The following is a 21950-nucleotide window of genomic DNA, read 5'->3' as shown; positions in this document are numbered from 1 at the left end:
AACCTTTATTAAAAATCACAACACATGAATAAAATTAAACAAACCTACTTAGAGAGTTACTTACTGTTACGGTAACTATTCATGAAGTTTTCTAAATTTGATTATTGATAAAACTCGTGGCAGAGTTCGTAGAATTTCTTGACTTCCATGCAGTCTGGAGTTGGAATAATAACCGGACAGTTCTGAAAACGAACGTAGTTTATATATAGCTGACGTTCGGATGGCAGCTGCATTACTGTTGCGACATTACTGCTGCGGCATTAACGCGAGCGCTGTCCCTGTCAATTTCCTTCATAAAATGAGTGACGGATTGAACGTTCTTAATCGCGCCAATGCCGCTACAGTAATGCTGCTGCAGTTGTCATCCGAATGTCACTGTAAGGTCACCTTACAGAAAGTAAGTATCACTGATTCACATAAAACTAGAAAAATACAATGAATGCAAAGAATACTAATCAATAGCTGCGAATTACAAAATCATATGACATAACGAAGATGAAACACTATTAAATTGTTCATTATTGTTGTTGTAAAAAAATGTTTATAGTAATGTTTATCCAAAACGCCCATATAATGCCTATATTTAAAATGAAATGAATCCAAACGATAGCTAAGAACGCTAGCTTCAGGTCAGCCGACTAAGAAAATATATTTTATGATAAATAAACTTACCACATTAATATAATTCCTGAGACAAGCATTGAAATCCTTGAATTCGCACACAGGTATCGGCAAACTCATTCTAAAATTCTGCTTGCATTCAATCTTAGCCTTCAACATCACATCGGTGAAATCTGGATTGAGGTCAACCCAGCTGTTCAAGTGTTCGTAGTATTTATTGATGTCTAGTACTTTGTTATCGTCGTCTGACTTGAGATCGTATTTAGTTAGCATGCATTCCCAATAGCGACACTGTAATAATGGAAACGTTAGAATTTTCAGTAGATTTTTTATTATATATAAGGAAAATGAGCAAAAGAATACGAACTCATGTAAACAGTAAATTACACATAATATAAATTTCCATATAAATTCGTGTTCTCTGAACACCTTAAATTCCATAAAACTGAAAAGGCGAAAACGACATCTACAAGAATGATTAGGAACTGAGTTCTATTTTAGAGTAATACGAGTACCAGTTTTCGTTATGTCTATTGAAGTTGTCTTAATTTTACAATGCTACACTTTGAGAAAGTCATCTTTTGCAATCGTTATTATAACGGTAATATGGTTTTCTTTAACTTTCATTTCCAAAACACTGAAGTCTTCGTAAACCGTGTAAACGCCGGATTTACTGTCTTTGAAAGCAAAGTGATTTCCAACAGAATACAGAGATGGCGTTATAGGTAACTGTTGGTAACTGGAACTTCCGTAAAAATAAATAAACTCAAGCAAGTCGAGCTTAACAACACTAAAGTAAACATTCGCCATTCATAATCGAGTCATAATGAGGAAAGTGTTGATTCAAAATTACAATATTAAAAATTATTTATTTTTAATTTTTCGTATTAATCAGCGTTTCAATCCTCCTTTAAAGTTATAAACTTAGTATTAGGAAGTATAAGGATATTATAAACACAGAAACACAAATACATAAAGTCCCTTACAAAAGGTGAAGTGAAATAAGTTCAATTTGTATAAGTACTTACCTACACTCTTAATGCAAATTAACTTGATGTTCGTTATATCTAGAAAATTATTTGAAAGAACAAGTAATATATTTATATTACTTTATCTTATAAAATATACTTACTCCAGTTTCCGAGAGTCTTTGGAGACCTGTAATATTGCCACGGTTTTCAAAATTAACCTGGAACACGGCGCCACAGGTCCTTGCTACATCTCGGTTGAAGAATGGAGGCAATATGCAACATTGCCGATACTGCAAAAAAGCATCCAAATAGGTATAAAAATATATTATACTTACAGTATCATTATAATAAAAAATTCTTATGCTAAAAAAACTAATAAAAAGTTCTGGTCTTGTTTTGAGTTTCATATGCCCCGTATCTCATATCATTTTGACCCGTTCGTCTGTAATTTTAACATTATATTGCACTAGCAGTAGAGTTTATCTCCCTACTGCTTTAAGTAGGTATTTAGTTCTTAGTAGTAGGTAGTACAATTCGCGGATTACTGGTGTCCTGTCCAAGCAAAATATCAAAATAGAGATTTTGTGTAGGTACACGACGAAAAACGAACCAACAAGACAAGTGTAACCTGCGTCGATACGTCACACCAATACGTAAAAATTTTAAAATATCAAAAACCTAGTATTACCATGTAGGGTTGTATATTACAATGTTCTGTCCATTCAGCTCCATCTATTGGCTCTAATTGACCATACACCTGAAAGTTTGATTCAACCTTATTATTTTGAGCAGCTAAAGTGCATTAGGAACATGATTTTTGTTAACCTAACCTTTGAATAAGAACATTTTATATTACCTATCTAAATTCACAAATCGAATAAAACTTACTTTTGTTGTGACAACCACTATCAAAAATATTCTATTCACACTTCCCATTGGTTAGACAAATTATTATATCGAAAAATTACTTTCTTGTCGGTACTCGTCACGGACTAAACATGAATGCCATACTGGGAAACAATGCTTGAGCAATTCAAAAACAATCATATCGCAATGAAGACATTGTTTAGGAAACATAGATGGCTAAAGGAAAACTAGACTCAAATTATTACCTAATCAGGAAAAGTAACGTTACAAATAGTTTCTAGTGTTCCGTACAAAAATGTTTTAAAACGCTAAAATGAAGACGTATACGAGTTTCCAGTTCTCATATAGGTACCCCTTTTGGGTTAAGTTAAAGCAACTGAATTTGTGCCTACAATGCAACATTTAAGGATAACTAACGCTAGACCAGGCCGGGGCCGGGCCAGAACTTCCGGCGCTTCGTTTTCTATGGAAAGCAACGTGATCACCGATCAGATGTTAGAAAATGACGTGTCGGCCGCATCGGCCCGGGCACAGCCCGGTCTAGCGTGAGTCATTCTTTTTAATTGACTTATATTGCATCGGAAAGACGCGCTTACCGGTGAAACGAAGCGGACCAGTAAATAATATATAGTCCATAGTCTAATAAAACATACTTAGTCTTCTCTTCCCAGCCAGCCTATTATGGATAGCTTTATCCATCTTTATCCACGTGATAAAATAACTGTCACTGTTTAACACCGTGGGAAAGAAAGTGACGGACACCGTTTTATCACGCTGTCACGTAGACAAGAACGACCATCATATCCGTACAGAGTGACACAAGCCTACGTCACAATAACATTGCCACTTTATATAGCGCTATCGCATATTATCATATAGCGCTGTCGCATGATGACGCAGGCTTGTGTCAGTCACGTGGTCGGAAGAGAGTACCAGGCGGAGTATATATTACACCATGATATCCGGCCCGAGCCCTTGGTCAGGGTAGAGCGAAATCTAGTTTTGACGCCCTTCGTTGAAGTTTTCAAGCGTATTTTCCACCCCCTCGCCACACTCGCGTCTTTTAAAACTTTTTTTCCATTTTGGCGCTCCCCTTGCCAGCGGCCGCTCCACTCGCTCTACCCTAGATCCGACCCTGGATATAAGTCAATGACATATTTCATTAAAACTCCAATATTCGTCCCCTTGATTGTGAACTGTCAATGGATATCAAATAATTTCCCATCAATGCAATTTAAGGCAATGAGAAATCGATACCCGACTCTTGATTATTATTCGTATATTCAGTTCATTAAACACGCAAAGCAATTTAATTTGATACCCTGTTCATAGCAATATTCTGGTTAAAGACATTTTATTTACTCAAAAGAAAGAATATTTCTTTGTTCATCAAGATGAGCCGTGTTCTGAATAATAAACCATTATAAAGTATAAGAATAAATATCTATACGCTTTCATCAATCTTCAAAATAAAATACTTTAAAACACATGACAGTCGACGTCAAAGTCATCTTTACATTTTTGTGCCTTACTCCTTGCTTACTCTTATCGTATTATATAATACCAAATCTTATCGTATTTTATTTTTATTTTATTTATTAAAGGGAATTTTATCTTATAACTTTTAACGAGCAATTTTTGTATATTTATATATATTTATTAATATGTACATTAAACTCAAAAATGCGCGTTTTCTCAGAGATAAAACCTAGCTAGGACGATTTTTCGCCTCCGAAAACCCCCATATAGCATTATGTGCAGGATTCGGTGGTTTTCCAGGGTCCATTCAATGAAGACGTTTATTTAAATATGTAGAAAATTCGTTTATTACGAAAAGTGGCTTTATACAGCTCAAAATTTAAATGTAACGAGTAACGTGTTTATCGTGTCGTATATCGAGGCGAATGAACGAGACAAGATGAGCGCGGAGAGGGGCGGTATAGCAGTTGTCGTCGCAGCGCCGCTAGATGTCGCTAGTAGGTGCGTGAACATGCCCCCGGCCTTGGGAGCACCGTCTCCCAAAGTAGTCTTCATCCGTCTAGGTCTGCCGGCTCTGGTAGTAGCGGGCAGATCTTTGAAAAGCTGCGTCGTATTGTTCCTGTCGCCGTGAGGATGTCGGCGACACGGTTCACGCCATCGCTCCCAGGGTATAGACGCGTGATTCGGCCTAACCGCCATTTGAGAGGAGGCAGGTTATCGTCCTTGATTAGAACGAGACTGTTTAACGCTATGTCGTCTTTCTGCGTCTTCCACTTGGTTCGTCGCTGGAGCTCCGCAACGTACTCCGTGGCCCAACGACGCCAGAAGTGTTGACGTAGGGCTTCGATCCTGGCGTAGCGAGACAGGCGGGAAGGCTGCACGTCCGTCAGGTCCTCGCTAGCAGGGCAGGTCAACGGCCGACCAATTAGGAAATGGGCAGGCGTGAGCGGGGATAGATCAGTAGGATCTGTGGACAAGGGTGACATGGGCCGGGAATTCAGGATGGCTTGGGCCTGTGTCAAAACCGAGCTGAATTCCTGGTACGTTAACCTAGCATTACCTACTACCCGTTTTAAATGAAATTTGCACGCTTTTATTCCAGCCTCCCACAATCCGCCAAAATGGGGGGAATAAGGAGGAATGAAACTGAATTTGATGCCGTCATTGGCAGCGAAATCGACTATATCCTTCGAATTATTTTTAAAAAATGTGGAAAATTCTTTTTCGGCCCCAACAAAGCATTTTCCGTTATCCGAATAAATAATATGAGGCTTTCCTCGTCTACTAATAAAACGTTTAAGCGCTAATAAATAATCTTCAGTGGTGAGACTCGTAACAAGTTCCAAATGAACGGCTCGTGTGACCATACATATAAACAAACAAATATACGATTTAATAAGCTGAGCTCCTCTCCCCTTTCGATTAAGGATGAAAATTGGCCCGCCATAATCAACGGCTGTGCGAATGAACGGGAAACCAGGCTCTAAACGATCCAAAATAACATTACCCATGATAGGACTAGGTACTTTACCTTTCATTCGAATACAGGTAACGCATTCTCGAACTATCTTCCTTGCCAAATTTCGCGCACCTAAAGGCCACCAACATTCACGCAAAGTAGATAAGAGTAGCTGCGGTCCGCCATGTAGCAGCCGCTTGTGTTCATAATTGAATAACAACACCGTTAACTTATGTTTACTGCACAATAACATGGGATGTTTTTTGTTGTAATCGAAACTTGTGGAATTACACAATCTACCACCGACTCTAATCACTTTTGAATTATTACGATCATCTAAAAACACGTTAAGACCGTATATACGATTATATTGTTTACTATTCGTCTTAATCGGTTTATTTTTAAGTAAACTATCGTAGACGTCCGGAAATGATTGCATCTGTGCAAATCTAACTAGCATAAGACGTGATGCACTCAGCTCGTCCACCGATAATGAACCGGTTTGGCGGAGTTGTTTACGCTCAGAGTTAATGCGTGAGTTTAATATAAAGCGGAGTACATACGCGCCGATTCTAATTAATTTATTGTAAGACGAACATCTATCGAAATTAAATAGTTCATCTTGCTGATTGCAAACTAAACTTACCGCGGTCGAACGTAACTCGGGTAAATCTTCGATTGCCGTATTTTTACTCGTATCGTCATGAATAAAATCCGATTTTGTGTCTTGCAAAAATGATGGTCCGAACCACCACAAGTTACAATCAATTAAATTATCTAAAGCAACGCCTCTAGACAATAAATCACTAGGGTTGTCTTCGCTTCTCACATGCAACCATGTCGCATTACCGGTGAGATCGTTTATTTGCGTAACGCGATTTTGAACAAAAGGCTTCAATAAATGCGGAGACATGCCTAACCACGAAATTACTATAGTCGAGTCACACCAGAAGTAAACTTTAGTGAACGCTAACCTTAAGGAATCGGTTATTTTCTTGTAAAGTTTAGCACCAACGAGCGCTCCTGAAAGTTCGAGTTTCGGGATAGTTAGAGATTTCAGGGGTGCGACTTTACTTTTAGCACACAATAATCTAACAGTTACATCCGACCCTTCAGCATATGTCCGAATATAAGCGCACGCGCCGTAAGCATGCAACGATGCATCTGAGAAAATATGCAATTCCGTGTGTCGAGTGTGTACACCCCTTACATGACGCAGAATCCGTAAATCGTTTAAACGGCTCAAAGTATTTATGAAATTATTCCACATCGATTTAATGTCTTCTGGGACCGGGGTGTCCCAATCGATACGACTTAACCATAATTTTTGAAGCAAAATTTTGGAAATTATCACCGCAGGAGAAAGTAAACCTAACGGATCGTAAATCTGTGAAATAATCGATAACATCATTCGTTTATTTAAGTACGATGAGTTAGGCGAGGGATCGATTTTTGTAGTGTAATACAATTCATCGCGCGTATTATCCCAACCTACCCCGAGCGTTTTGTTCTGGGTGTGCTCACCAACAAAATGCTCCTTGGACTTATCCTGCGTAACGTCACAATTAAAGGTCCATTTACGTAAAGGAAAGCATCCTGATTGCAGAACGTCATACGTTTTTTGACATATGTCAAGTAAATTTTGGAAATCATCATCTCCCGTGATCAAATCGTCTACGAATATATCTTGGTTGATAACGCGCGCGATGACGTCATCACCACATTCCAACGCTAACTGACGTATACAACGTTGACTTAAATATGGCGCACTAGTTTGCCCATACGTGACCGTATTGAGTTCATAAACGTGTAATGGATCGGTAGGTTTTTCACGCCAGAGGATCATTTGCAAGGATCTTTGATCTGGTTGGATCAAAACCTGCCGAAACATTTTCTCCACGTCAGCACAAGCAACGTACTTGTATTGACGGAAACGTAGCAGAATAGCAAAAATATCGTTTTGAAGTGCTGGACACGGCAGCTGAATGCTATTCAACGATTTATTCGTGGTGGTGGGGGCAGCACCACTATACACAACGCGTAATTTAGTGGTGGCACTCCCCTCCCTAAATACACCATGATGAGGATGGAAGTAATTAGGTGTACCATAGTCGGTAACACGAGTCATGTGACCCATTTCTTCGTACTCTCGCATGAAATCACAATATAAACGTTTATATTCCGGCAAACGTTCTAGTTTACGTTCTAAGGATAAAAATCGATTTTTCGCTAACGTATAAGAATCGCCCAACGTATCAGCTGATTCTCTTAGCGGCATTCGGACGGAGAACCGACCGTCTTCTTCGCGTTTAGTCGTATTGATAAAAATATCCTCACATTTCTGCTCGTCAGCTGTAAGAATACTATCTACCTGAGGGATATCCTCGATCTCCCAAAACTTTCTAAGTTGAGAGTCAATCGTTTGAGTAAAATAACAATGGACTTGATTATTAATGCGCAAGTTCCGTGTATTATTTGGACCAGATACCAACCAGCCGAATTTCGAATTTATTAAGTACGGCCCTGTTGGCAATCGAATCTTTTCACCGTCTAAAAGGTCCCAAAATATCTCTGAACCTATCAGTATATCGATTTCTGAAGGCACGTTAAAATTGGGATCTGCTAACTGAATGTTATCAGGAATACGTATACTATCTAAGTCTATGTAAGTCGAGGGCAAACTGGATGTTACGCGCTTCAAGACAAAACACCTTAATGACATAGAATAATCCGAATTTTTAGATCTTATAGTTACATCGCATGACTGATTTGATTGTGTAACTATTTCTGAAACACCGGAAATCTGAATAGTGGACTGTATGTTTTTAACGTTTAATCGATTACGTAACTCTTCCGTTATTAAACAATGTTCACTCCCATTGTCTAAAAACGCACGACACGTATGGAATTGATTGTTCGCGTCGGCTACTTCTATTAACGCAGTAGTAAGTAAGCCTCGCCTGGGAATGAACCGATTACCTTCCGCGCCACCTTCGCACTCAGCCATAGGCGCGCGGTCAGCTGATACACAGTAGCTAGATGTACTCGGCACTGATAACGGCGCGCTGTGTGCAGGCGCACTCGACGGCCTCACGCACACATTATCATCGCGAGTACTATCCATATGCAATAAACTATTATGTTTTTGTTGACACTGCTTACACGGACCGAATATGCATTCATTTAAGGAATGCCCTTCGCGTAAACAGTTATTACATAAGTTTTTATTACGAATTAAGTTTAACCTATCTTGGACAGTTAAATTTAAAAACTTAGCACACGTATAAAGCGCATGATTCTCGTTACACATCGCGCAGTTTCGAAAACGTTTATTATTTAAAGGCTTTGATTTATTATTAGCATTGACACTAGCAGAGACACAACTGACCACTTGCGTAGGTTTATTGGACGTGTAATTAGGCTTAGTAGTAACCGCGGTCGGTGCCTTAGAGTGATTAGAGTTTATCATTTCTAACGTATCCGCCCGGTTTCTGAGGAACGATAAGAGATCTTCCAGCTTAAGTTTCTTAGACTCATTATTGATTGACTTATCCGAGATAGACCCTATGTGAGATTCCCACTTACGCTCCGTGGTCGTATCGAGTTTCGACACAATTAAATGAATAATCAACGTATCCCACGAGTCGGTAGGTTCATCTAACGTTTTTAAAGCGCGTAAATTACGTAACACGGTATCTATCAGTCTACGTATTTGAGTCGAAGATTCTTGTTTCAAGGCTGAAATATTGAACAACGATTTTATGTGATTATGTACTAAAAGCCTAGGGTTATGAAAGCGAATTTCAAGCAATTCCCATGCTTGAATGTAGTTGGCAGCCGTGAATTCTAACGCACTAATTACTTGTAATGCACTACCACTTAGCGATGATCGAAGGTAATGAAACTTTTGAATCGCGTCGAGATCGGAATGTTTATGGATCATTGTTTCGTAAGAATGTTTAAATTCGAGCCAACGATCATACGAACCATCGAACGAGGGCAATTTAATTTCGGGTAGTTTAAATTTTGAAAACGGTTTGTTCACGGCATGGTCACAACTTGAAATAGTAACGTTATTTGTCTCCACACCATCGACTAAACAATTAGCGCTAGCCATAGTACCGAAATATAACTCCTCGAAAGTTTCTACGTATTCAGAATTGGCTGACATTTCTGTTTCTGGAGAGTAAAGTTCGATTTGGCTTTCAATGTCATTAAAATTTTTAAAGGTCTCTGTAGCTGCTTGCATACGTAATTTTAATTCAGCAATTTGTACTTTAGAAGGAGTCACCGATAAAAGAGAATCAACGAATTTTTTGAATTGCGTAAGCCGGCCTTTCAAGGTACCCCTTTGTTTGCGTAGGTCTGAAATTGTAGCCTGACTTTTTCTAGGTGACCCTGATCCAGAAGGAATAGTCAATTTAGCACCAGTTTCATCCCCCTCACCCATTTCGAAAGATTAAGAGAAATTGGAACTACTCACGTGCACAAATTCCAAACTGGTACGGTAGATCACAAACTGCTGCTGCGCGACTTGCGTAACGAGCGGCACTGGAATGCACAAAAAAACTCGGTTTTAACACAGATCGATTAGGAAAGGAATAAACGGGATTGGTAGACCTGACCGTTCACTGCTGCAGACGCTGATGAGGTGCTGGTGTCGTCTCGCAAGGGTATTTCGTCTTCCCGACGAGCTGACTTCTCTCGCAGTATCCGGCTCGAGGATCAAATTATGTGCAGGATTCGGTGGTTTTCCAGGGTCCATTCAATGAAGACGTTTATTTAAATATGTAGAAAATTCGTTTATTACGAAAAGTGGCTTTATACAGCTCAAAATTTAAATGTAACGAGTAACGTGTTTATCGTGTCGTATATCGAGGCGAATGAACGAGACAAGATGAGCGCGGAGAGGGGCGGTATAGCAGTTGTCGTCGCAGCGCCGCTAGATGTCGCTAGTAGGTGCGTGAACACATTATCTTTGACACCGTACCTACGTGATATTAGAAAATTTAAATTGAATATAAAAGTTGAATGATTTTCCGAATGTATGATACCTACGGTGGTTGCCTTTGCTCAGCAGTGACACTGTAGGCTCATATAAATAAATAAATAAATATACGGTGGTTATGAGTGGTGTGACAAAATTCACAGGTGGGACTAGGTAAGTATAACACCTTTTATATTGTACCTATACTTTTCGTGAAAGTCTATGTGATGCGTTTGACTGCAATTAAATGGTGTTAAAAGGCACACTTATAAATAATAAATAAATATTATAGGAAATTCCTACACAGATTGACTGTGGGACTGAGTCCCACAGTAAGCTCAAGAAGGCTTGTGTTGTGGGTGCTCAGCGATATATATAATATCGTTCTCTGAGCACCCACAACACAAGCCTTCTTGAGCTTGACATACAGTCATACATACATAGAAAACACCTAACTGCCGTATTCGAACTTCAAGATATTCACAAGAGACGACACGTACTAGATCCATTCTAGATACGTTATAGTTTAGATTTCAACTAGTTCTCTTTTGCAGCGCAATTCGGGCAACCAATGTCACTTTTACGATAGATCGTGTTAGATATCTATTAGATCTCTAAGTAATATCTTGTGGAAATCGTTCAAGAATATCTCCAGAATCGCGGAAATGTCAAATTTGACAGGTTAGATCTTAAACATATCGTTATCGTATCTTGGCGATGTCTAAAAGATATCTAATAGATGTCTATTACAAAATCCGAATCGAGCCCCAAGACTCAGGAACAAATATCAGTGCTCATCACACAAATAAAAATACCGGGATTCGAACCCAGGACCATCGGCTACACAGGCAGAGTCACTCACTACTCACTAGGCCAGACCGGTCGTCAAACTTATATATCACGTGGATAAAAGATTCGCCTGATAAGTGTACATAAGTATATATATACATATAAGTGTGTAGAAGTGTAGGTTGGTGTAGGTATAAACCTGCATCTGTACCTGTGGGAATAAACCTACGTTCTTCCTAATTTGTTATGATTTATTTCCAAAAGTTACAGACACGATAGGTAACTATGCAATGTTAACCAATGAAAACTTTGAAAACTACAAGGAATTCCCTTGATGGTTACAACATGTAGGTAACCTGCTATTATTTCATCAAAAAAGTAGGTATAAAGATGCTACAAATTATTATCTGGTACCTAGTGATGGTTATGAATTTATCTTAAAATTATTAATTTCATAGTTTAGTTTTTGGAAATAAAAGCCAAAATAAAAATATGTACCTATAGTTATTTTATTTACACCATATACTACTACATTGTCGGAATCTAATACAAACGAATGTTATCAAATATTCGAGAGAGATAACTTATAAACTACCTATATACTTATATACAACTGTACTACCTACTAATGATTGCTTCAAATAACCTTGAAAAAATATCCATACAGAATATTTCGGTCTGTAATGTAACGATAAGTTAAAAAAAAAAACTATAAGTACGCAACATTTCAAAAAAATATTACCTACCTACTTGGTCTTTAATTCTGCCTTCAAATGTGGTCAAATTTGATTGATCTATGAATTTCACACTTAAGATCATAATAATCTCAATCTTATTTCTATGTAAGTATGTACTCGTACCTCTTATTTCTTTCTCTACCTTGAGTTCTGCCTCACAACGCAAAACAACCGTAAGAAACACTAGGTATAAATTTTTTTTAACTTGGAAATTGAGTTCCATGGTACTCATGGCCTACCATCATACCTATATGAGGCAGACAGAAGTTTTAAACCACTTTTAGCAAGTACAACATTCTAATTTCATAAATTTCATATAGTCAGTTATGATTAATCGTAATAAGGCATGCAGCCTTCCAAAAATGCTCGTAATGCAGTGCAGACTTCGGTGTCCAGCCAGTTAGGACATTTCTGAAAAATAAATAATTGATGTAGTCAATGATAGCCTCATTTGTTTTTTTGGTTTTTGGAATTAGGAAACGAATGCACAAATAAACCGGAATTTGGCCTATAATAGTTTACAAAGAATATCAACTTCTGTCAGTGCAGACTAATTAACAAGACAAGTGTTGTCTGAAAATGTTATGAATTATGAAATGCAAGAGATTACAAATCTTACGTTATAGAAATTAGAATTCATGCAGAAAAGTAGTTTGTCCGCGTCACACATCTCATTGGGTCCAAGCATAGGCTTCTTACCAAGACAGCTGCAACATTAGAATAGGAGGTAATTCATCATCATAAAGAAAGTTCAGAAGATACTGGGTTTATATCTCTGCGTCGTTTTAAAAACTGGAAGCATACTATGTAAGAGTGAGCAAGTAATATGTAGTAAGTTCTTTAGCAACACTTAAGGTGCCCACTGATTAACAGTCCGCCGGACGATATAGGCCTGTTAGAACAAAAAGTTGACAGCTCCGAACAACTGACAGGCCGATATCGTCCGGCGGACTGGTAATCAGTGGGCCCCTTCACGCCACTGCAACTCTTATCAAGGTATCATGCTTAGTGTTGCTACAGTAGAAACGTATAGTTTAGTAGATATTATTTGCATTTTCAAAATGACACCGCTTTCGAAATTAATCAAATGCACCTTACAATTAAGCATTACCATTTACTATTATTAAATTTGACAAGTCTCGACGAAAACTATTTGTTTTAAGATCATTGTTATAATTCTCTTCTAACTGTTCAGTATAAAGGCTAATTGTAACTCCTTCCTCAATCAACTTAGAATACTTTCTGTCCATGTACGGACTTGTTCTCATGTAAAGTTAGCCATCACCCACATATCTTTAACAGCATTAACTGCAGGCAGGAACTCCCTCCTCTTCGATACCCACTCGTCCAGGTACTGTTTGACGGAGTCTTTGTCAATCTCATCGTTGTCGAACAGCAAATCGTTTTTCCGGAGTAAGCAAGTTCTTTCTGCACACTGTGGAATAAAACTAAGATTAGTATAATAGAAAAACCAACAGGTAATAATAGGTATAACTTAAAGACTGGTCGACTTCACTAATGACCGAAGAGCTGACAGATTCCTCGCAACGTATTAGGTAATACCTCTTAGTATCGCAATATAGCAGGGAAATGCTGCCAGCATCGTCGGCACCATGCCAAGGAGTCCAATTTTTAACACGCTTTTATTAGGTTGGTCGACCTGTATGTAACTATGTAATGGAATCTTGCAAGTTAAATTTGATCCACTTCCCGGTTTCCGATTGGGCTCAAATTTTGCATACACATGTAAGTCGGGTGACAATGCAATATTATGGTACCATCGAGCTGATCTGATGATGGAGACAGGAGGTGGCCATAGGAACTCTGTGATGAAACAACGCAACCTAATTGTGTTAGGGTTTTTTTAGAATTGTTTCGATGAGTATTAGTTGTCTGTCGTAAGAAAAGTACAGTCAGCGATAAAAGCTTGTACCAAAAATGAAATTTTTGCCAAAAACTTGTTTAGATGTATTTTTTAGCTTTAATTAGTATTAGTTTTAATTTAGTTTTATTTTATAAATATAAAGATATTATATAGTATACCTACATCAGATGTTCCACGATTGGCGAACCCTCGGCCTACTTCATGCGTCCCACTACTGCATCCTGCATTAGTTTCTATTTCGAACAGGTCTGGAATTTTGCAGCATCGAGAGGGCTCTTCCTGAAATCAAGTACAGCGTCATTACTGATATAACATTGAGTAATTATTCAGAATAAATTATATTGAATTAATGAGTTTAAAGTATGTCAGGTTTTTATAGGGCCCACCCTCTAAACCAACAACCAACCAAACAGAAGGGACTTTTTGAAATTCCGTTTGACATGCAGAAGCAAGAAACTACTGATTTAGGTAGATTTAGCTCCGTAGCGAACGAAACGCAACTGTCACTGTCACACTGATATAGAAGAGTGATAGAGAGACACAAAGCGATTCGATGGCAAAGCGCAAGCGATTGTCATCTTGACTAGGCCGCCTAACCCTTTATTAAAGTAGGTATTTCTTACCGCTGGTATTTGTTTGCATAGTGGCGATGACAATTTTGTAAAAAAAGACCGTATAGCTGCATCTTGAGCAGAAATAACCTGAAATAGTGTTAAATTAAAAACAGTAGTATAGTAGGAATTACAATTTCTATGTGAGTTAACAAAACCACAACGTTCACCCATTCAACCATTTCACTTTTTTTTTTCTTTTTCTTAACCCTAAATATACCTTTACGTATTAAGTAATTAAAACTTACTTACTTACCTACTATTACTACTTACTAGTTTGGTGCGATGACCCAAAATTAGTCTTGGCCTCCAACACAAAAGCACGTCATTTTACCCGGTCCTGCGCGGATTCACGTCAATTTTCGACCTAAGTCCCTCGTTACAGCACGATCTACTCCCATTCTTTCGAGGTGGCCCAGCCAACAGAGATGCTGTGCTTTGGTCTCAATTATATTTGGTTCGGCTATGAGTTCTTCGATTTCGACATTTCTCCGCCTCCAACTAAATCGATTAATTAAAACAATACCTACTTACTTTTAAAAACACTGCTAAAAATATTAATTGCATTGTACTTTCCATTGTTAATTAACGTTTTTTTTTTATTTATTTATCAATGAAGACTAAATAGTATTGGTTTTAGTCTCTCAATGACTAAAATAAGAATATAGTGCAGAACAATGAATGAAGTCAATATAAACCATTCGTATTGTTTTGAATTTAAGGGGGATTCGCCACAACCGAATCGGCGTGCGTTCCACACGTTTTTTTGTACTAGCAAACTTTAATTTCGATTGAAACTGGAGCATAATTGTATACTGTGATGTTGGAGCGGGACAGAAAAACGAACTAAAATAAATATAGGTAAAAGCATGGTATAATAATATACTCCGTCTGGTACTCTCTTCCGAAATTCGCGAATGACCTAACTTAGCAGGCCTACGTCAGACACAACAGGTTCTCAAACTTTAAAATGTGGGAGAATTTTAACCAACGATGAAAATTAATTTAACGGCATTCATTTTAAGTTATTCATGTAGAAATATAGTAAAATAAAACAAATCTAATGTATTAAATTAAACTTTATTTATCTATACAAGACAAACGTTTGAAAAACTAATTCAAAGTTAATCAATAAACGGTGTTCGACACTTTAAGCAATTTTCGTTTTAATTTCTTCTGGTCTGGAGTTGATTACTAAAGATTTTTTTATTTATTTTTTTAGTCTTATTATTATTACTTACCAAGCTTACGACGTGAAAAGTTTGGAAAACACTGCGACTGCTGACACTGAGCGAGAAGGAAATAACAATTAACACGCGTTAGACAAGGATGACGGTCAGGGACAAAATGGCGATTGTCAAATCTGACAGCGCTATCCTGTGTTGCCAGTAGTGTAAACAGAATTAGCCGAACGTCTGAAATTTCTTTCGTGAATCGGAAGATATTGCTAACGAATAATTAAAAATGACGTGTTATTGTAAAATTTAAGATAAAATACATATAAATGAAAATTACAAAATTATAAAGAAATATTTTAACTTATTAACCATAGATATAATGTACCCATGTAACATGTTATGTTGAAATAAAGTGGCAATGTTATTGTGACGTACGCCTGTGTCACTCTGGGAAGAGAAGACCATGTTTTATTAGACCATGGGTAAAAGTGTGACAAGATCTCAAAAAAAAAATCTCACCGAAATTGTGGTGTGAGCGACGCAAGTGTACACCGTGCTTGTTGGAAAATATTGCAATGTTGCACAAGAGTTTTGCCTATATAATTTTATATAGCCAAAAAACTTTTATGAAGATATGTTTGGGGCCTTCGTTGTGTAACATATTATTGCAAGTGACTGTACATTTATGGAGAAGAGATAACTATCAGGAGGTAATATGTATCAGTGTCAGATAAGTGTCATTTATATCGACCGTTTTTAGAAGTCAAAAATGTATAAAGAGCTTCGTCTATTATCCCGCCCGTTCGTCCGTCGCTGTTGCAGAAACGGTAAATGGGCGATAATTAATATCATTTATTTTCAGACCAGAGATAATGACTCAACGAAGTATTTTTTAATTTTAAAATTTTTAGGCTAATCGCGAGAATTTTAATATATAACACAAAGCCACTTGTTGAAAAGTGTCCCCTTAAGAGATTGTTTAGAAAACACGAAAGCGAAAAACTACTAGTCTAATGAATTATATAAACATAGCATTGCTGGATCATGTAACACTACCGGTGTCCTATTCGTTTCCTTCCTATATTTTGTGTCGAACAAAAATCTTTTGTTAACCGACTTTTAAACAGGAGGCGCCGCCCATTTCATATCGTTTATTGAAATAAATTAACCCACAAGCAATATTAATTATGCATCATTTTCTGTTTATTGTTTTTGGTAAAACTCTGTAACGCATTTTTCCGTGGTATTTTAATTGCAATTCATTTGTTTCATTAAAAAAAACTATTCTATTCAATAATAGAATAGAATAGTTATTTTTTTTTTCGTTATTGCCAACGAAATTCTTAATGCACTGTGCACTGTGTTTTTTATCCGCACCTAAATATTCGATTCCAAAGAAAATTATGATTGATGTTTAAATATTTTTGTTTTCCGATAACGATCACTTGTTAGAAACAAATGAATTGCAAAATACCACAATAATATAATAATAATCTCATAATTTGATTTCTTCGTTCAGGCCATCTTTAACCCGTTCTTTCCTCCAACCTTCTTCAATGACGTGTCAGGTTCTAGGTCACAATCCAATTAAGAGTTTAGCCATTTAGTCAATAAGGTGCTTGCGCCGTTTGCTCAGCGTTTATGTCGGCGTGCGGCGACAAGTGTCGGCTATTTATGGCGGCCTAAGCGGTCCAAGCGACGGGACGGAGCTTTCCGGGTCCGGGCCGGGTGATCACGTACCGGAAATTTCTCCAGGCCATCTACATAAAACATTGTTTGTAAGACATTTCGGTTTGTAAGGGTAACCTGATCAATATTAAATTTGCGGAAATTACCAGCCTGGAGAAATTTCCGGTACCTGGGCGTTTTTTTTAAAGTTGTCCCCTACACTTTTTTTCAAATTTGGGATTTTTTATGTTATTTCTACTCAGAATCACGAGCTCTTTCTATCCTAATAGGAGAAAAAAAGTGTCCTAAGGTTTTTATTTCCATTCCGTCACGATTTTTCATAAGACTTTGTATGGCGGTCGCGGAATGGAAAGATCGAAAAATGTATGGAAATTTTGGGACACTTTTTTTCTCCTATTAGGACAGAAAGAGCTCGTGATTCTGAGTAGAAATAACATAAAAAATCCCACATTTGAAAAAAAAGTGTAGGGGACAACTTAAAAAAAAAAAACGCCCACCTATCAATATTGTTTAAATATTTTTTATAGTAAATAACAAAAATATTCCTAGTTAACCGCTCTAAACTTAAGCCACATCGTTAGAGTTTATGTGCCGTAAACCAGATAGTAGAGAAATCGAAGCAAATGAGCCACAAATCATGTGAATACATACTTACTTGCTTATTCTCATTGGCTGAATCGCTGACTCACTTGTTTACGCAAGTGATGCAAGGATCACTAATGGACAACATTTATTAGGGTTCCATACCTCAAAAGACAAAAACGGAACCCTTGTTATCCGTCCGTCACTTGTCCGGTTTCTATTTATTTATATTAGTAAAAGATAAGTGGAATTACCCTCTTGTCTGTGTATGATAACCTGATAAGGAACCTGGGGCCCGATTTTTTAATTTCGACCGCTCGATTTCGTGTATTTCGTTCAATAATATCTCCACTACTAGGTATTTAAATTCTACTATTAGAATTGATATCGAGTGGTCAATACAATACCACTAGATGCCATATTTCTATCGCACGTATTTCAAAAATCAGCATTTCACCGTTTTCCACGGATTTTCGAGTGACGAAATCGAACGATCGAATTTCAAAAATCGGCCCCCTGATAATTTATAGTCATATTTTTTAATTTTATTTGAGAACGTTTTTTCTGCTCTAAACTGCACAGCCGAGGTTTGAACCCACGATATTAGATTACCAAACATAGAAAAAGTTAAAGAACTATGTTTAAAAAATAATTTGCAAATTTTTGGAAGTTTATAAAAATTTGCTTATGATGACGGAAATCAATATTGCGCGATAAAAATAAAAAGCTACATCTGTGAACATGTGTGTGCCAAGTGTGTCAAGTGCATTTCGAATAATGGAGTCTTCTGTACCGTACATAAAGAAAAAAATACATACAATCAATAGCCCTAGTAACCTAACCCATCTACCTCCACCCTGCACTAATTTTACATGTTTGATAATTAAACGTTTGAATAAAAAAAAAAACAATTAAATAGGGCATATATTTTATACAATGGAAGTAAGTACTAAAACGTTTCGTATTTTGTGGAGGTTATAAATTAATGAACTGACATAAAGGTTTCCTACATGTTTAACATAACATTTTTAGTACGCATTTACATTATTTTTTACATAATCACCACTAGAGGACGAAATTTATTTGACGCTTAGCCTAAATTAAATGTCGATCCCAGGTTTCGTTTATGTAACAAGGTATTGGCGTTTGTAAAACCTGTCATTAACAGCCGACCATTTCATTTGTCTTGTTAATGTAAAACAACTACAAGGAAAATGTATTTTAACCCCAAAGGAATAATGGAGAGCAATTTTATGTAAATGTTTTCTTTGGTGGAGACAAATTAAACCAGGCAGCCCAAAAGGCTTTGGAAACTTTTGCGCCGTAGCCGAAAAACGATGTTATGTACCTGTTTTAAAGAAATTAAGAGTGTTTACGTCACGCTGATATTTAAATAAAGGATGACTCACGCTAGACCGGGCCAGGGCCGGAGGTTCCGGAGCTTCGTTTTCTATGGGGTGCACCACGTGATCACCAATCAGCCGGGCATGGCTGAATAAATCTTGACAGATATAAGGATGACTCACGCTAGCTGACGCTGTCAACAGTGGTTTAAAAAGAGTGAGATCAAAACCATAACAGTTTCAAACAGGAAATTAAAACCAGCATCGGACTCAAGATGATTGTTTTAGCCCAAAAGTCTTTACCAGTCTTTACCCATCCCTCTTTTATTAACATAGTTAGAAAAAGACGGGTAGTCTATCACGCCGCGAGATACTGTCCCGCTAATCATGTGCTAGGGGTGCTGTACCTAATCAGCAGTCTTTTTTTACAAAAAGAAGTTATAAATAAATAAATACCTAAATAATTTAAATTAACGCTATGTTTTCAATAAGGGTTCCCCTCATCTGGCATAATATTGTCTGTCAGAAATACATTTCGCATAACATGTATCGCAGAAACACTTTTAGTCGAATGTTAATTTTGCGTAAATATTACTTGGCATTACTATTTACTACGCATACAATACATTTTGCAGCATATCATTAAGCAGAAGATTACTGTTGCCGACTTTCATTTAGCATAATCTTATGTACCATAACCATCCTGTAGCATACGCTTATTATGGCATAATGTTTTTTTTTGCTAGCAGAAAAGTGGGTTAAGTTAAGTAAGAACTGCGACCCCAACAAAATTGGACGTGTGCCAGAAAAGAAGATTAGGTTATGTTAGAACTGCGACCTCCTACAGAAACGAATGGCTGTCAGAAAAATAGGTTAGGTTAGAGCTGCGACCTCTTACAAAAACGAATGGCTGTCAGAAAAATAGGTTAGGTTTACAAAAACGAATGTCTGTCAGAAAAATAGGTTAGGTTAGGTTAGAGCTGCGACCTCCTACAAACACGAATGGCTGCCAGAAAAATAGGTTAGGTTAGGTTAGAGCTGCGACCTCTTACAATAACGAATGGCTGTCAGAAAAATAGGTTAGGTTAGGTTAGAGCTGTGACCTCCTACAAAAACGAATGGCTGTCAGAAAAATAGGTTAGGTTAGGTTAGAGCTGCGACCTCCTACAAAAACGAATGGCTGTCAGAAAAATAGGTTAGGTTAGGATAGAGCTGTGACCTCCTACAAAAACGAATAGCTGTCAGAAAAATAGGTTAGGTTAGAGCTGCGACCTCCTACAAACACGAATGGCTGTCAGAAAAATAGGTTAGGTTAGGTTAGAGCTGCGACCTCCTACAAAAACGAATGGCTGTCAGAAAAATAGGTTAGGTTAGGTTAGAGCTGCGACCTCCTACAAAAAAGAATGGCTGTGAGAAAAATAGGTTTGGTTAGATTAGGGCTGCGACCTCCTACAAAAACGAATGGCTGTCAGAAAAATAGGTTAGGTTAGGTTAGAGCTGCGACCTCCTACAAAAATGAACGGCTACCAGAAAAGTAAGATCAACTGCCATAAAAACAGATTATGTTAGAGCATACTAGGTACTGCAGCACATTGGTACCTAAGTCAATTAAAACCATTTTTCTACTCCCGTACTTTTATTTGTCTTTTAAAACCCTACCTTACAGTTGTCAAGACAAACTCTTTAGTCTATTCCCTAAAAAAGCATTTGGGCACACACGCGGTATTTTTTTGGCACTTTTACGATACTTCGTGTAATTACCACTGAAAAAATATTGAATGAAATATATTGTTGCCAACCTTATATTAAATGTCATCTCTGACAAATAAGTGAACCATAGACATGATTTTTTTAATTTCATTCATTCTTCTTCCGCCCGTACCCTCCATTTTTGCTATTTCTTGAATGAAAAATATTTATTAAATTTACAATTTTATTTCAAAGTAAGTGCTAGGTCGTAGAAAAAGTATTGTATGCAACGTTGTTTAACTGAGTCAAAAAATACTCGTGGCGTCTTTATTAACAATTTTCGGCATCACCTCAAATTGTTACTCACGCCACTCGCCTTTCTTGACCTCTCTTAAACAACGGTTGCATAAAATACTATTATAACATCACCTTTAATTAAACTTGATAGCTTTATGCCACGAAAATAGTATGCAATACATTTATCTGCGAAATCAATATTCGTTTAAAATACTATTTCATTTCACTATTAACAACATTTCTGCCAAGTAACATTATGCAATACAAATATATGTCAAAAAACTTTCTGCAATACATTAGTAACTCCCCCTCATCTGGCATAATATTGTTTGTCAGAAATACATTTCGCATAACATGTATCGCAGAAACACTTTTAGTCGAATGATAATTTTGCGTAAATATTACTTGGCATTACTATTTACTACGCATACAATACATTTTGCAGCATATCATTAAGCAGAAGATTACTGTTGCCGACTTTCATTTAGCATAATCTTATGTACCATAACCATCCTGTAGCATACTCTTATTATGGCATAATGATTTTTTCTGCTAGCAAAAAAGTGGGTTAAGTTAAGTAAGAACTGCGACCCCAACAAAATTGGACGTGTGCCAGAAAAGAAGGTTAGGTTATGTTAGAACTGCGACCTCCTACAGAAACGAATGGCTGTCAGAAAAATAGGTTAGGTTAGAGCTGCGACCTCCTACAAAAACGAATGGCTGTCAGAAAAATAGGTTAGGTTAGGTTAGAGCTGCGACCTCCTAC

At 37.3% G+C, this 21950-nt stretch overlaps 3 protein-coding genes and 1 long non-coding RNA gene across 4 annotated transcripts in view; all 4 read right to left on the bottom strand.

Annotated features, from left to right (window-relative positions):
- LOC134651510 (uncharacterized) overlaps nucleotides 1–21950 on the bottom strand; it is a 213947-nt gene that overhangs the window by 33704 nt on the left and 158293 nt on the right. The window lies entirely within an intron of this gene.
- LOC134651536 (uncharacterized) lies at nucleotides 102–2590 on the bottom strand. The gene is made up of 5 exons (XM_063506643.1): nucleotides 2481–2590; nucleotides 2281–2349; nucleotides 1754–1882; nucleotides 673–912; nucleotides 102–182 (listed from the first exon to the last, which is right to left on the bottom strand). The coding sequence occupies exons 1-5, from the start codon at nucleotides 2526–2528 to the stop codon at nucleotides 102–104; spliced, it is 567 nt and encodes a 188-aa protein (XP_063362713.1). The 5' UTR covers nucleotides 2529–2590.
- Nucleotides 4367–6510, bottom strand: LOC134651779 (uncharacterized). Its single transcript, XM_063506887.1, has 2 exons — nucleotides 5470–6510; nucleotides 4367–4905 (listed from the first exon to the last, which is right to left on the bottom strand). The coding sequence occupies exons 1-2, from the start codon at nucleotides 6308–6310 to the stop codon at nucleotides 4490–4492; spliced, it is 1257 nt and encodes a 418-aa protein (XP_063362957.1). The 5' UTR covers nucleotides 6311–6510; the 3' UTR covers nucleotides 4367–4489.
- LOC134651615 (general odorant-binding protein 68-like) lies at nucleotides 12219–17357 on the bottom strand. Its single transcript, XM_063506714.1, has 5 exons — nucleotides 17325–17357; nucleotides 13958–14074; nucleotides 13200–13345; nucleotides 12530–12617; nucleotides 12219–12321 (listed from the first exon to the last, which is right to left on the bottom strand). The coding sequence occupies exons 1-5, from the start codon at nucleotides 17355–17357 to the stop codon at nucleotides 12241–12243; spliced, it is 465 nt and encodes a 154-aa protein (XP_063362784.1). The 3' UTR covers nucleotides 12219–12240.

This window comes from Cydia amplana, chromosome 10, assembly GCF_948474715.1.
Source record: "Cydia amplana chromosome 10, ilCydAmpl1.1, whole genome shotgun sequence".
Lineage (NCBI taxonomy): Eukaryota > Metazoa > Arthropoda > Insecta > Lepidoptera > Tortricidae > Cydia > Cydia amplana.
This window is presented reverse-complemented; position numbering and strand designations above follow the sequence as displayed.

What these genes read in the sequence shown, in the direction of transcription:
- LOC134651779 (XM_063506887.1), bottom strand. Translation starts at nt 6,310, where the DNA reads ATGTCTCCGCATTTATTGAAGCCTTTTGTTCAAAATCGCGTTACGCAA. An exon ending in TACCTGTATTCGAATGAAAG is followed by an intron (nt 4,906 to 5,469) that starts GTAAAGTACCTA and finishes CCTTGTCCACAG; the next exon opens with ATCCTACTGATCTATCCCCG.
- LOC134651536 (XM_063506643.1), bottom strand. Translation starts at nt 2,528, where the DNA reads ATGGGAAGTGTGAATAGAATATTTTTGATAGTGGTTGTCACAACAAAA. An exon ending in TAGTGGTTGTCACAACAAAA is followed by an intron (nt 2,350 to 2,480) that starts GTAAGTTTTATT and finishes TCAAACTTTCAG; the next exon opens with GTGTATGGTCAATTAGAGCC. An exon ending in AAAGACTCTCGGAAACTGGA is followed by an intron (nt 913 to 1,753) that starts GTAAGTATATTT and finishes CCATTATTACAG; the next exon opens with TGTCGCTATTGGGAATGCAT.
- LOC134651615 (XM_063506714.1), bottom strand. Translation starts at nt 17,357, where the DNA reads ATGTTTTATGTAGATGGCCTGGAGAAATTTCCG. An exon ending in CCAATCGTGGAACATCTGAT is followed by an intron (nt 13,346 to 13,957) that starts GTAGGTATACTA and finishes TTTATTCCACAG; the next exon opens with TGTGCAGAAAGAACTTGCTT. An exon ending in TGAATTCTAATTTCTATAAC is followed by an intron (nt 12,322 to 12,529) that starts GTAAGATTTGTA and finishes TTTATTTTTCAG; the next exon opens with AAATGTCCTAACTGGCTGGA.